Source organism: Chelmon rostratus, chromosome 13 (genome assembly GCF_017976325.1).
Source record: "Chelmon rostratus isolate fCheRos1 chromosome 13, fCheRos1.pri, whole genome shotgun sequence".
NCBI lineage: Eukaryota > Metazoa > Chordata > Actinopteri > Chaetodontiformes > Chaetodontidae > Chelmon > Chelmon rostratus.
Window position 1 is genome coordinate 26,920,520 of NC_055670.1, and position 16,533 is coordinate 26,937,052.

General features: G+C 46.2%; 1 protein-coding gene across 1 annotated transcript in view; it reads right to left on the reverse strand.

Moving 5' to 3' along the window:
• ttn.1 (titin, tandem duplicate 1) overlaps nucleotides 1–16,533 on the reverse strand; it is a 175,256-nt gene that overhangs the window by 28,612 nt on the left and 130,111 nt on the right. Inside the window, 1 exon segment of the mRNA XM_041950097.1 lies at nucleotides 10–16,503. Within this exon segment, the coding sequence (XP_041806031.1) occupies nucleotides 10–16,503 (16,494 nt within the window).

Sequence of the window (16,533 nt, forward strand, 5' to 3'; positions counted from 1 at the left end):
GGATGTAATCTCTGTATTCTACACTATATCCAAGGATGGGAGTACCACCATCATCTGTTGGTGGTTTCCAGACAATGGACACGCTGTCCTTGGTTGAACTGAAAATCTTTGGCTTGGTTGGGCGAGAAGGAACAACTAGAGGATCTACTGTTCTGAATGATGCAGAGGGTTCACTTGGAGGACTGACACCAGCAGCATTTTCAGCATAGACTCTGAAGTCATATTCACAACCCTTGCGCAATTTGTTTGCTACTGCAGTACATTCAACAACAGGATCTCTGTTCACACGGACCCAGCGCATACCTGTCTTCTCACGGCGCTCAATCACATATCCAGTGATGGGGCTGCCTCCATCGCTGGCTGGCTTGCACCAGGTAAGGGTCATTGAATCTCCAGTTATAGTGGTGACATCAACACTAGTTGGAGCAGTGGCAAAAGTGTATGGATCTGTAATTTTTACAGCATCACTCTCCAGAGCCTCACCAAGTCCATGTTTGTTGACAGCCAAAACCCTGAAGATATATTCATTGCCCTTGAGCAGTCCTGTGACTTTGAAGTATGTCTTGGTGATGTCTCCCTTCACCAATGTCCATGCCAAGCGGCTGGTCTCACGTTTCTCAACAACATAATGGGTGATTTCAGCACCACCGGCCTCCTGGGGAGGACCCCATGACAGAGTGCATTCCTCAGCTGTGAGACCTGTGATCTGCAGAGGTCCTGCTGAGGGTCCTGGCTTATCTAGAATCACACAGTTTATTGGCATGGTAACTTTTCCAGCAATATTCTGTGCTGTCAGGGCATACTGTCCAGAGTCTCTTCTGATGCAATCCTTCACAATGACAAAAGTGCTGGTATCTGTTGAAACAATCTGGATTCTGGCTCTCAGCTCAATTTCTTTGCCATCCTTGGTCCAGGAAATAACAGGGGCGGGACGTCCAGCAAGGTCAGCATTAATCTTCAGAGTTTCTCCTGCTTTCACAAACACTGTCTCTCTAAACTTGACATCCATCATGATGCGTGGTGGATCCACATCATCCTTGACAGTGATGGGGCCAGTGTTATCAGATGGCTCACTGAACAGTCCAGCTGCATTCTTAGCAATGACACGGAAGTCATATTGGTTGTTTTCTGTAAGGCCTGTCACATCATAGTGGGTCTCAGGCACATTAGTGAAGTTGCACCTTGTCCAGCGTCCTTCAGGAAGGTCTCTGCGCTCAATGATGTAGCCAGAAACCTTGGCTCCACCATCATACTCTGGTTTATCCCAAGACAAGGAGACAGATGTTCTGGTAACAGCGCTGACCACAGGTGTGCCTGGAGGGTCACATGGATCTCTGGCTGCTACACCTTCACAGGCCTTGCTACATTTACCGATACCAGCAATATTTTCAGCATAGACACGGTATTCATATATCATGCCCTCTTCAATTCCATTAACTTTGTATTCTGTATCTTTGATCATTCCTCTGTTCATCTTTGTCCAAAGAATGCTAGAACGTTCCTTCCTCTCCAGATGATAACCCACAACAGGACTACCACCATCATTGACTGGCTCATTCCAAGTCACCAACATGTAAGACTTGGTGGCCAACTTCACTATAGGCGTGGAAGGAGGTCCAGGTTGTTTGAAGTTATACTGAGCAGTGATTCCAGTTGAATCCAGATATGTACTCTTTCCATAACGGTTGACTGCATAAATACGGAATTGGTACTCTGCTCCATGTGTTAAGCGGCCAGCCTTGAAAGATGTTCTGGCAACATTACCAGCTACCATCTGCCATTCCTGTGTGTTTGTGTCTCTTTTCTCCACAATATAGTTACTGATGGAGCAGCCACCATCATAATCTGGTGGAGACCAGGACAATGTGATGCTGTCTGAGGTCACAGCATCTACTTTGATACCTTTAGGTGGACCTGGTTTATCAAGAACGACAACTCCAATATCTGTTGTGACAGTTCCTGCTGTGTTAGCCAGCGTGATCTCATACTTGCCGACATGTTCTCTGCTAGCCTCTTTGATGATAATTTTGGATGAGGTTGCAGTGTTTAAGATAGTCACTGATGATGTTTGCTTCAAAGGAAGGCCATCCTTCTTCCAAGATACAACAGGCTTTGGCCTGCCTCTTACTGGAACCTCAAGAGTGAGGTCATCTCCAGCCTTCACACTGTATGTGGTAAACAGCAAGTTGGTAGATGGTTCAATTGCAACATCCTTTGCAACCACAGGCAAACCAAGATCCTTTGGCTCACTCTTTCCCTTCTCATTGATTGCAACAATTCTGAATAAATAGGCTTCATTAGGTGAAAGATTAGGAATAGTTGCTTCAAGCACCTTAACTGTGCATGCGGTGCCCCATTTATCTCCATTTTTGGGCTTGAACTCTACATTATAGCACATTACTTTGCTTCCACCATCATGAGCAGGTTTGTCCCATGCCAATGACACGCTGTTCTTTGTCAAATCTACAAGGGTGACTTTGTTTGGTGGCAGAGGTACCTCAGACACTTTGACTTCTTTGGTTTCAACCATTTGTCCTTGGCCATATTCATTAACAGCAAAAACTCTGAAGAAGAAAATGCCACCCTCAGGCAGCTCTTCAATCTTGAAATAGTTGGTTGTGCAGTTGCTGGTAACAGTAGTATAGGCCTTCCTGACAGACTCTCTCTTCTCTACAATGTAGTTTGTAATTTTAGAACCACCGTCAGTGAGGGGAGTGTCCCAGGCAAGAGTCACGGAATCCTTCTTGAGCTCCTTTACAGCAAAGTTTTGTGGTGCACTTGGTGTATCCAAGATTCTCACTGCAACAGTAGCAGATTTTGCACCACTGCTATTCTCCAGTGTTAGTGAATATTTGCCACTGTCAAAGCGATTAACATTGTCAATTACAAGCATGGTGTATGAACTGGTAGTGTCAATTGCAGCACGTTCTGTGAGAGTTCCCTCAACCTTCTCCCATTTAACAGCAGGCTCAGGCCTTCCCCTGATGGTGACAAAGAGACGCAGAGTTCCACCAGCACGAACAGATACCACCTTTCTGAGATCTGCATCCAACTCAATCTCTGGTGCTTCTACCCTGTCAGAAGTAACCACAGTACTATGGACATTAGCAGCCTCCCCCACTCCCTCGGAGTTGATAGCACAGACACGGAACTGGTACTCTCCACCTTCCTTCAAGTCTGTGATAGTGAGTTTAGTGACTTGAATGCCAGTGGGTGGAGTGCACATAGTCCATTCTTTTTCAACTGGTGTCTCTACTGTTGGTGCTACTTCTGCCTCCTCTGTCACTTCAGGCACTGGTGTATACTCCCTCATTTCAACAATGTATCCCTTGATGTAGGCACCACCATCAAAGTCAGGTTTGCCCCAGGAAAGAGACACAGAAGACTTTGTGTAGTCTGTTACCTTTGGATGGTGTGGAGGTCCAGGTGGTGTTGTGGCATCACATGCTCTGTAGAATAGGGACAATTCACTGAGGTCTCCTATTCCAGCCTCATTATCAGCAGCAACACGGAACTCATAGAAGTGGTCTGTCATCAGACCCGTGACCTTGAAGTGAGTGTCAACAAGCTTTTGTCTGTTGCATTTTGTCCACCTTACACTATCTTTATCGCGTTTTTCAAGGTGGTAGCCTTCAATGTCAGCACCACCAGTCTGTTCTGGAGCGGTCCATGACAGAACCATAGAGTCTTTTGTGATCTGACTTGCTTCTGGAGTTCCAGGAGCACTAGGTGGCTTGTAAGGATTGCGTGCAATGATAGGTTCACTCTCCAGATAATCACCAATGCCATATTTATTGACTGCCCTGACTCTGAAAATGTATTCATTTCCAGGGAGCAAATTTCTTAGTTTGTTGTACAGACCCTTTACATTTGGTGCAGCCACAGTCCAGGACAATCTGCTGGTCTCTCTCTTCTCCAAGACATAGTGAGTGATACTAGCTCCACCATCCAGAGTTGGCTCAGACCAGGAAAGGATGCACCTGTCAGCCATGATTCCTGTCACCTTCATGGGTCCAGTGGGTGGACCTGGTTTATCAAGGACTTTGACAGTGATAGGGAAGGTTTTTGTACCACCTAGATTCTTCAGGACAAGGTCATAGTGGCCACTGTCAAGCTTGGTTACATCCTTGATAGTTATGGCTGCACGTTTCTGTGTAGTTTTCACTTCAATGCGGAGAGCTTTGTCCATTTCCTTGCCCTCTTTTAGCCAGACAACATCAGGTATTGGTTTTCCATAGATGTCTGCGTCAAGAAGCAAGTGTTCTCCAGCATTGATAACAATAACATCTTTGTATTTAGGATCCATTGAGGCCCTTGGTGGCTCAATTTCATCGGTAGAAGTAATGGGTCCAGAGCTGTCGGATGGCTCGCTGAAGACTCCAGCTGCATTTCTGGCAATAACTCTGAATTCATATTGCTCATTCTCTGTCAGACCAGTGACAATATACTCAGTCTCAATTATATTAGTGAAGTTAGCTCTCACCCAGCGCCCATCAGGGGAGCAAAGATCCTTCCTTTCCACAATATATCCATTCACTTTGCTGCCACCATCATACTGAGGCTTGGTCCATTGAATCTTGATAAGGTTCTTAGAAATAGATACTGCTTCGGGAGCACCAGGAGGGTCACATGGATCACGAGCAACAAAGGACTCAGACACTTTACTGCATCTACCAATACCAACAATATTTTCAGCATAGACTCTGAATTCATATCCAATACCCTCCTCAAGATTACAGATCTTGAACTGAGTATCAGTGATCAGAGTCTTGTTCAGTTTGTTCCACAGGATGCTGCTTCTCTCTTTGCTTTCTAGATGGTAACCAATGACTGTACTTCCACCATCATTGACTGGCTCATTCCATTCAATGATCATCATTTCCTTTGTTGCAAATTTGACATATGGAGTTCCTGGAGGCCCTGGTGGTCTGTATGGGTACTGCACAACAATGGTCTTAGAGTCCAGAGGCACACCCTTTCCATACCTGTTTTCAGCTATGATTCTGAACTGGTATTCGGCACCAGTCTTGAGCTTGGTGACCTTGAAAGCAGTTCTGGCAAGCTGTGTGGTGACTGACTGCCATGTTGTGGTGGTGGTGTCTCTCTTCTCCACAATATAGTTCTTTACCTGGCATCCACCCGTATATGATGGGGGCTCCCAGGAGAGATGGACAAATGTGTTGCTCACTTCAACAATCTTGACTGGACCCGTCGGTGGTCCAGGTTTGTCAAGGATAATGACAGCCACATCCTCAGTGACTGTGCCAGCAGTGTTGGTTGCTGTAATGGTGTATTTGCCAAAATCCTCCTTGCATGCTTCAGTAATTTGAATTCCAGTTGTTGTTGGAGTGTTTACCACATTGACTCTGGATGTCACCTTCAAAGGCTGACCATCCCTGGTCCAACTGACTTTAGGTCTGGGCCTGCCAAGCACAGGGAACTCCAACTTGAGGTCTTTTCCAGCTAATACACTGTATGTGTTGAATTGCATGTTAATGCTTGGCTCCACTGTCATGTCACTGGCAACAACTGGTGCAGCAAGTGCCTTGGGCTCACTCTTACCCTTCTCATTGTATGCAATGATACGGAAGAGGTATTCTGTTCCAGCTGTAAGGCCTGTGACAGTGCCCTCACATGTCTTCGTATTTGTTGCAACTCCCCATTTATCTGTACCCTTGGGCTGCATCTCAATTAGGTAGCCACCAATTCTACTGCCTCCATCATGATCAGGTTTCTCCCAGGCCAGTGAGGCACTGGTTTTGGTAACATCTGTGAGTGAGACTTTTCCAACAGGCAGTGGTACCTCAGAGGCCTTGGAAGCCGTCTTTGTTTCAACAGCCTGGCCAATTCCATATTCATTCTCAGCCATTACTCTGAAGTAGTACATAGCGCCTTCAATCAGGTTCTCAACTTTGAACGTTGTCTTGGTGCATTTTGTGGACACATTTGCATAAGCTTTTCTGATTGATTCACGTTTGTCAATTACATAGTTCTTGATTTTGGAACCTCCATCAATCAGTGGGGCATCCCATACAAGAGTGATAGAATCCTTTTTGACATCTTTAACCACAAGGTTCTGTGGGGCCCCGGGTGTGTCCAGGATTTTAACAGCAACAAACTCAGACACAGAGCCACTGCTATTTGTCAGGCTCAGGGTGTATTTTCCTGAGTCACTCCTGTCACATGAGTCGATGGAAAGCTGAGTGAAGTTGAGAGCTTTCTCAACCACCACCTTTTCAGTCAGGTCTCCTTCATCCTTAGTCCATTTAATCTCAGGTGTTGGCCTGCCCTTGAATGGAATATGGATCCGAACAGATCCACCAGCTTTCACAGTGATGCCCTTCCTCAGCTCAGAGTCAAGGTGGATCTGTGGTGGGTCGACCCTTTCCTCTGGTTTAGCTGTTCCAGAGAGAGATACTGGTTCACCAACTCCCAGTTTGTTCAGAGCACACACCCGGATCTTGTACTCCAGGCCCTCGGTAAGTCTAGTAATTTCATATTTGTTGACACGCAGGCCAGTGGGGGGAGTAACCATGGTCCATTCCTCCTCCTCTGCCTTGCAGACTTCAACAATGTATCCTTGAATGGTACTGCCACCATCAGACAGAGGCTTGCCCCATGACACTGTAATAGAAGTCTTTGTGGAGTCGATCACATTCACATATGCTGGTGCACCAGGTTTGTACTTGGGATCAGAGGCCTTGTAGTATGAACTTGGAAGGCTTGGCTCTCCCACTCCAACTACATTCTCAGCAGCCACTCTGAACTCATATTCATGGCCGGTGGTTAGGCCTGTAACTCTGAAAGAGAGGTCAGTGACCTTCTGTCTGTTGCATCTAGTCCATTTGATTCCATTTCTGTCCTTCTTTTCAATATTGTAATTGGTAATCTCACTACCGCCATCAGTTTCAGGGGCTGACCAAGTGATCGTCATGCCATCGTGGGCAATGTTGGATACATCCTCAATGTGAGGTGGTCCAGGAGGAACAAATGGAGTTTTCATGATAACTCCGGTAGACTCCAGTGGCTCACTGACACCATAACTGTTAACTGCCATCACACGGAACATGTACTCATTGCCTTCCAATAATTTGGTGACTTTGTAGCATGTGGTGTCACAGTGGTTACACACAACAGTCCAAGCTAGACGGCTGGTCTCCCTTCTCTCTATGATGTAGTGTTTAATAGGACTGCCTCCATCATGTAGAGGGGCTCGCCATACGAGTGTGCATCTATCTTCAGCTACCCCAGTGATGTGGAGGGGTCCATCACATGGGCTGGGCCTGTCCAGGACCACAACCTTGAAAGGAACAGTTTCACTGCCAGCCACATTTGTCAGCTGGAGGGTGTAAATTCCACCATCAATTCTAACACAGTCCTTAATGACAATCATTGCATGGTGTTCTGTGTTTTTGATCTCTAGTCTGAGTGTATTCTCGATTGGTTTTTCATCCTTGAACCACTTGATTGTCGGCAATGGCTTGCCACGGACATCAGCATCTAGCTTGAATGTCTCTCCAGCATTTATGATAATGACCTTGGTGAATGCAGGGTCAATGGAGAATTTGGGTGCCTCCACCTTATCACTGGCAGTGATTGGTCCACTGTTGTAGGATGGCTTACTGATAGTGCCAACAGCATTTTTAGCAATGACTCTAAAGTCATACTGTGCATTTTCAGTCAGACCAGTGACAGTGAACTGGGTCTCAATCACATTAGTGAAGTTGGCCCTTACCCACCTGCCCTCTGGCAGATCACGCTTCTCCACAGTATAGCCAGTTATATTACTGCCACCATCATACTCTGGTTTAGTCCACTGAATGACGATGGTATCTTTGGTCACATGGATGGCCTCTGGTGGGCCAGGAGGATCACATGGGTCACGGGCAACGCAGCCCTCTGAGACCTTACTGCACCTGCCAATGCCAACAATATTTTCAGCATAAACCCTGTATTCGTATTCGACACCCTCATCCAATGGATGACTCTTGAGACTAGTCTCGTGAATAAGTGTCTTGTTGATTTTGACCCAGAGAATACTATTCCTCTCTTTCCTTTCAAGATGGTACCCAAGAACAGGGCTTCCTCCATCTGTGACAGGCTCATGCCACTCAACAATCTGGTGGTCCCTGGAGAGAGAGGAGATGAAAGGAGTGCCTGGTGGACCTGGCTCTCTGTATGGGTACTGAGCAACCACGGCAGATGAATCCAGACCATGACTTTTGCCATAGCGGTTCTGAGCAATGATCCTGAACTGGTACTCAGCTCCAGTCTTCAGTCTAGGCACTTTGATGGTGGTTCTGGCACAGTTTATGCTGATATTTTCCCATGTTGTTGTAGTAGTATCTCTCTTCTGTACAATGTAATTTGAAATCTGGCAGCCACCATTGTGTTTTGGTGGGTCCCATGAAATAGTGACACTCTGTGTTGTGATTTCATCGAACCTCACAGGGCCAGATGGAGGGCCAGGTTTGTCAAGTACAATTACTTCAACAGTTGTGTCCTTCTTTCCAGCTGAATTAGCAACATTTATACTGTACATGCCACCATCATCACCTGCTGCCTCCTTAATGCTCAGTGTTGTATGTGTTGGGGTGTTGAGGATGTTAACTCTGGTAGTGAACTTCAAAGGAGCTCCATCTTTAGTCCATGAGACTGTTGGTTTAGGACGACCAAAGATGGGAATGTCAATGTTCATATCTTTGCCCACATGGACACTGTAGTTGCTAAATGCTGGTCGTACATCTGGCTCAAAGACTAAGTCCTTTGTCATCACTGGACCAGCAAGGACTTTGGGGTCACTCTTTCCCTTATCATTGATTGCTGTGACTCTAAACAGATACTCCTCTCCTGGGTTCAGATTGGAAACAGTAGCCTCCATTGTCTTGAATGTGTTAACACCAGACCACTTATCCTGGCCCTTAAGCTGCACCTCGAGTAGGTACTGCATGACTCTGCTACCACCATCGTACTCTGGCTTCTCCCAGGCCAAAGAGATGCTTGTTTTAGTTTGGTCTGTAACAATCAGGTTCTTTGGAGGCTGGGGCACCTCTGAGACCTTAAGAGGATCAACAGTTGCTGCAGGCAGGCCAACACCATGTGCATTCTCAGCAAGCACCCGGAAGTAGTAACTGCAACCCTCCTGGAGCGGTTCGATCTTCCATGAAAGAGCATGACAATTTGTCACAACAGCTGCATATGTTTTGCGTGTGCTTTCTCTCTTTTCAACAGTGTAGTTCTTGATCTTGGACCCACCATCTAAAAGAGGTGGTTCCCATGCAAGTGTCACCGACTGGTTTGTAATTTCTTTCACTTTCAGGTTAACAGGAGCACTAGGTGTATCAAGAACCCGGACAACAACAAATGCAGATTTGGTTCCACTGGAGTTCTCTACAGTGACAGTGTATTTTCCACTGTCATTTCTGCCCATCTTGTCGATTACAAGGGATGTGTAACTACTGGTCACCTCAACTTGAGCAGTTTCTTTAAGTGCAGCTTCATCTTTGTTCCACTTTACAGTAGGACTGGGCCTTCCTTTGATGGGGATAAACAGTCTAAGGGATGCTCCAGCTTTGATGGACACAATCTTTCTCAGTTCAGGGTCAATGTCAAGGTCTGGTTCTTCTACCTTGTCCTGGGCAACAACAGCTCCAGAGACATCAGCATGCTCACCAACTCCAACTTTGTTAACAGCACATACTCTAAACCTGTATGCCTGGTTTTCTTTCAAGTTTGCAACTTCAAACTTGGTCTTTTTGACCCCTGTTGGTGGTGTGCACATTATCCATTCCTCAGCAGGTGCATCAGTGGCAGCTACTGCAGCTGGGGCTTCAGCAGGGGCCTCAGCTGGCGCTACTGGCTCTGTGGTAGTGCAGCATTCAATGATGTATCCTTGTATCTCACAGCCTCCATCACAAACAGGCTTGCCCCAAGACAAGAATACTGATGTTTTTGTTGTGTCAGTAACTCTTGGATTGTGTGGTGGACCAGGCCTGAAGATGGGATCAAGAGCTTTGTAGAAGACAGTTGGGAGGCTTGGCTCACCAACACTGACAGCATTCTCAGCTGCAACTCTGAATTCGTAGCTATGGCTTTCCAGGAGTCCAGTAACCTTGAAGGTCAAGTCAGTGACTGTTTGTCTATTGCATCTGATCCATCTTACACCTTCTTTGTCATGTTTCTCAATTATGTAGCCAGTGATGGGACTTCCTCCATCTTCAGATGGAGCCTCCCAGGTGAGCACCATTGAATCCTTTTTAATGTCTGAAACTTCCAAGCTCTTGGGTGTTCCAGGGGGCACAAATGGATCTTTGATTATGACAGGAGCAGACTCAAGTGGTGCACCCACTCCAAATTGATTGACAGCATGGACTCTGAAGATGTACTCATTTCCCTCGAGGAGCTTAGTAACCTTTAAACAAATATTTTCCACTTTTGGATCAACAACAGTCCAGACGAGTCTGCTTGTCTCTCTTCTCTCTACAACGTAATGAGAGATCTTGCTGCCACCATCTTGTAGTGGTGGTTTCCATGCAAGGCAGCATCTGTCTTTGGTTATTCCTGTAACAATAAGAGGTCCCTGCGGTTCTTCAGGTTTATCTAGAACAACCACATTGACCTGTACAGCCTTTTCTCCTCCTGGATTTTTCAACAGCAGAGTGTACTGGCCTCCATCGGAAAGTTTAGCTTCCTTGACAGATATGCAAGCTTTGGTGGGTGTGTTCTTAATCTCTCTATGAATCGTGTTGTTCAGCTCCTGCTCTCCCTTCATCCAGTGGATAGAGGGCAATGGTTTGCCATGAACATCTCCATCAATCTTGAAATTGTCTCCAGAATTAACCACAATAGTCTGTGTGTACTCTGGGTCTATGCTGATGCGTGGTGGTTCAATCTCATCCCTGGCAGTGATAGGACCAGTGCTGTAAGAGGGAATACTGAAAACACCAGCAGCGTTCCTGGCAATGACACGGAACTCATACTGGTTGTCCTGCACAAGTCCAGTTGCAACATACTCTGTTTCAATGACATTAGTGAAGTTAGCCTTCAGCCAACGACCTTCTGGAAGCTCCTTCTTTTCCACAACATAGCCTGTAACCTTTGCACCACCATCATACTCAGGTTTGGTCCAAACAATGGTGACAGAATCCTTAGCAATCTTTGTTGCCTCTGGGGTGCCAGGAGGATCACAAGGATCTCTAGCAACATGTCCCTCAGACACTTTGCTCACTTTGCCGGTTCCAACAATGTTTTCAGCATAAACTCTGTATTCATACTCCATTCCTGGTTCCAAACCAGTGGTCTTGAAGGTTTGGTCAGTAATAAGAGACTTGTTAAGTTTTACCCACAGGATGCTGTTTCTCTCTTTGCGTTCAAGATGGTAGCCCAAGATGGTGCTTCCACCATCATTCACAGGTTCATTCCAGGCAATCACCATGCTGTCCTTGGTGCAGGCTGCAATGGATGGGGTTCCTGGAGGTCCTGGGAGCTTGTAAGGGTATTGAGCCACAATACATTCTGATGAGAGAGCTGGGCCTTTTCCATATCTGTTTTCTGCTGTGATTCTAAACTGATATTCAGAGCCAGTCTTCAACCTGCCTGCCTTGATTTTGGTCCTTGCAAGGTTAGGAGATACAATCATCCAGGTAGTTGTGGATGTGTCCCTCTTTTCCACAATGTAGTTTTTGATTGTGCACCCACCATCATACTCTGGTGGATTCCAGGAGATGGTTACACTGTCAGATGTGACCTCTTCCACCTTAACTGGACCACCGGGCTGACCTGGTTTATCAAGGACAACGATGCCAATGTCTGCTGTTGTCTCTCCTGCCGTGTTGCTAAGAGTAATACGGTACTGCCCAACATCATCTTTAGTCGCCTCCTTTACACTGAGGGTCAGAATTGAGTCTGTTGCAACAAAGTTTACCCTGGTAGTTCTCTTCAGAGGCTGACCATCTTTTATCCAGGAGATAGCTGCTTTGGGACGTGCAACATATGGAACCTCCACTGTCAGGTCTTCTCCTGCCAACACACTGAATGTGTTGAAGAGCATTTTTGCAACAGGTGCAATCACAAGATCTTTAACAATCACAGGCACACCAATCTGACGTGGGTCACTTGTTCCCTTCTCATTTCTTGCTGCTACGCGGAACATGTATTCTTCGCCTGCATTGAGTCCACTAATAGTAGCTTCTGTTTCCTTTACGATCACAGCCTGGGTCCACTTATCAACACCCTTAGGCTGGATCTCAACAACATAACAACCAACTCTGCTACCACCATCATGCTCTGGCTTCTCCCAAGAGAGGGTGACACTGGTCTTAGTAACATCCTTAAGAGTTATTTTGCCAGGTGGCTGTGGTTTCTCAGACACTTTAACTGATTCACCAGTCTCAATGGGAATGCCAATGCCATATTCATTCTCAGCCAAAACTCTGAAGTAGTAGTTGCATCCTTCCAGGAGCTGGTCAACTGTGAAGGTGGTGTGATGGCAGTTTGCGTTGACTGTGGCATATGCCTTCCTTGTGGACTCACGTTTTTCAACGATGTAGTTTTTAATCTTTACTCCTCCATCATTCACTGGTGGGTCCCAAGTCAGAGTAACAGCTTCCTTTGTTACAGCACTAATCTTAAGATTCTGTGGGGCACTTGGTGTATCAAGCACCCTGACTTGGACTGAAACTGTCTTAGAGCCTGAGGTGTTTTCAATTGTAAGATTATATTTTCCACTGTCAAATCTGTTGACATTTTCAATTACAAGTGATGTGTATGATGTTGTGCTGTCAATGGTTGCCCTCTCAATACGGTCACCATCTCCTTTGGTCCATTTAGCCTGAGGAGCTGGTCTGCCTCTGATAGGCACAAACAGCCTTAGTGAGCAGCAAGCTCTAAGAGTGACAACTTTGCGGAGCTCAGCATCTAAATCCATCTCAGGTGGGAGGAGCCTGTCCTCTGCTTTGGGATTGTCAGGTACCAATGCTGCCTCTCCAACTCCTTCACTGTTTACAGCAGAGATGTTTATCTTGTACTCCTGGTTCTCCTTCAAGTTAATAATGGTGAAAGAGGTGGCAAGGAGTCCTTCTTTGGGTGTCACAATGGTCCATTCCTCCTCTTCCTCCTTTTCAGATGGGATGCAGGTCTCAACAATGTAGCCAGTGATTTCAGAGCCACCATCATATACAGGTTTGTTCCACGCCACAGTAATTGAGGTCTTGGTTGTGTCCAAAATTCTGGGGTTACATGGAGCCCCTGGCTTGTACAGTCCATCAGTGGCCTTGTAGAATGGACTAGTGGCACTTGGTGCACTCACTCCAGCAGCATTCTCAGCAATTATTCTGAATTCATATTCATGTCCAACAACAAGGCCTGTTGCCTTAAATTGTAGATCTTTGACCTTCCTCTTGTTGCATTTGACCCAGCGGAGGCCTATTTTGTCTTTCCTTTCAACATTGTAGTTGGTGATGGGAGTTCCACCATCGCTCTTGGGTGCTTGCCACATAACAACCATTGAATCTTTAGTGATAGCTGTCACCTCAGGATTCTCTGGAGGATCTGGAGCCACATATGGGTTGTCTGCAATCGTGGGTTCTGAATCAAGAGATTCCCCAAGTCCATATTTGTTTACTGCCATAACTCTGAAGATGTATTCATTTCCTTTGAGCAGCTTAGTCACCTTGTATTGTGTAAGTTGAAGGTCTGAAACCACATTGGTCCAAACCAGTCTGCTTGACTCCCGCTTCTCAATCACATATCCTTCAATCTTGGCACCACCATCATCTGCAGGTGGAGCCCACGTGAGCACACAGTTGTCAGCTGTGACATTAGACACCTTAAGGGGTCCAAGTGGTGGTCCAGGTCTGTCGAGCACCTTAACATTAAAGATGTGCTTTGCAAATCCACCAATGTTTGTGGCAGTCAAAACAAATTCTCCTCCATCTGATCTGACAGAGTCCTTGTTGGTCAGAGTGGTTGTCAGTTCTGTGAACCTTACCTCCAGTTTCATTGTGTTCTCAACCTCCTTTCCATTCTTGGTCCAAACCATAGATGGGGTCGGTTGACCAGCAATGTCAGCATCAAGTTTGAAGGACTCTCCTGCCTTCAGTAGAACAACATCCTTAAAAATAGCATCAACCATAATGCGTGGCTCAATAATGTCATCTTTGCAGATAATTGGGTCTGAGGGTTCAGAGGGCACACTCACTGCACCTGCTGAGTTTCTGGCTATGACACGGAACTCATATGAGGCATCTTGAGTTAGTCCACTGACAGTGAATGCCGTCTCAATGATATTAGTGAAGTTGGCTCTGATCCAACGACCAGTAGGCAGTTCTCTCTTCTCCACTGTGTAGCCTGTGATTTTGAAGCCACCATCGTACTCAGGCTTTGTCCACTGAATAGTGATGACATTCTTGTTGACAAATATTGGCACAGGCTGACCTGGTGGGTCAACAGGGTCCAAGGCTAGTATTGCTTCTGAGGCCTTGCTGGGCTTACCCACTCCGGCCATGTTTTCAGCCGCAACACGGAACTCATAGGCAACTCCATCTTCAAGACCAGTGGATTTAAAGATGTTTCCTTTCACAAGACCCTTGCTGATCTTATGCCACATGATGCTGCTTCTTTCTTTCCTCTCAACATGATAACCAATGACTTCATTTCCCCCATCAGACACAGGCTCATTCCAGCCGATTGTTATCGAGTCCTTGGTAAATGCAACAACACCAGGAGTACCAGGAGGTCCAGGGACTTTGAATGGATAGGCAGCCACCACTGCCTCTGATGTGATGGGTGGTCCAACACCATATCTGTTTTTAGCCTTTACTCTGAACTGGTACTCAGATCCAGTGGTCAAACGTATGGCTTTGAACATGGTACGGATGACAGTGGAAGACAGCTCTGTCCATGTTTGAGAAGTGGTGTCTCTGATCTCAACCACGTAATTATTGATAGGAACACCTCCATCATTCTCAGGAGTTTCCCATGCAAAGATGCAGAAGGTACGAGATATCTCAACAATCTTAACAGGTCCCTTGGGTGGCCCAGGTACATCATGTACTTTGACAAAGATGTTGTCTGTTACAGAACCAACAATGTTCTTTCCTGTCATGGTGTATACACCACTGTCGGCTCTGGTGCATTCACTGATGCTGAGGATAACAGTAGCAGCAGTAGTTTCCACATTTGTTCTCTGTGTGAGCTTCAGGGCTGCACCATCCTTTTGCCAAGAGACAGTTGGTCTAGGACGTCCCATAACCGGAATTTCAACCTTGATGTCATCTCCTGCCTTGGCAATAACAGTCTTCTGACATACGCCACGGAGGTCAAATTCAGGCAAGGAAGTCGAATCCTTGACAACAATGGGTTTGCTCTCACGTGGAGCGCTTCTACCTGAGTGGTTGACAGCCATTACATGGAAAATATACTCCTCATTCTCATTGAGATTTTTCACTGTGAAATCCATGTTCTTGACTGTTGTTACATGTGCCCACTGATCAGTTCCTTTTTTCTGGGCCTCAAGGACATATCCTGTAATTCTGCTTCCACCATCATGTTTGGGTTTAGTCCAAGCCAGGCTCACAGAATTCTTGGTGATATCGGTAGGAATGATACTTTCTGGAGGAGTTGGTGCCTGGGATGCACGAATTGGATCAGCAGTTTCAACCGCCTCACCAATGCCATACTCGTTCTCAGCAGACACTCTGAAGTAATACTCACAGCCTTCACCCAGCTCACCAATCCTGACTGAAGTGGTCGGGCAATTTGTAATAGCTGTGGCAAAAGCTTTCCGAGTTGATTCTCTCTTCTCAATGATGTAGTTTGTGATCTTGGCTCCTCCATCGATGAGAGGTATCTCCCACTGAAGAGTAATGCTTTCCTTGTCAATCTTGACTGGTTTTAGGTTAAGTGGAGGTCCAGGTGAATCTAGAACTCTCACTTGTATAGAGGCACTCTTTTTTCCAGCAGAGTTTTCAAGGTTAAGCTCATATTTGCCTGCATCGATCCTTGAACTCTCAGGGATGATCAGCATCGTAAATGACTCTGTGCTGTCAATGACTGCACGTGAAACAGGACCACCTTCCTTGGTCCAGGTGACTGTGGGTGTAGGACGTCCCTTGATTGGCACAAAGAGGCGAATGGAGCAGCCAGCCCTCACGACAAGGGTTCTTCTTAGCTCAACATCCAGCTCCAAATCAGGTTCAGCTGCTCGCTCCACTATCTCAACCAATTCCTGAGTTTCAGCAGGTTCACCTGCTCCCTTAGCATTCACAGCACTAATTCTGAAATGGTATTTTGCACCGCTTTCTAGCCCGGGAACAACAAACTCTGTGATTCTAAGTGGAGAGGAAGGGGTGTCCTTAACCCATTCTTCTGTTCCTTCTTTCTTGTGCTCTATCACATATCCAGTAACTTCAAGTCCACCATTATCAAGAGGTTTTCCCCAGTTTAGAGTGGCAGTGGTCTTGGTTGTGTCTGTGACTCTTGGGTTGACTGGAGGTCCAGGCACATCTACCAGACATAAAACAAGAGGTTAGTGTC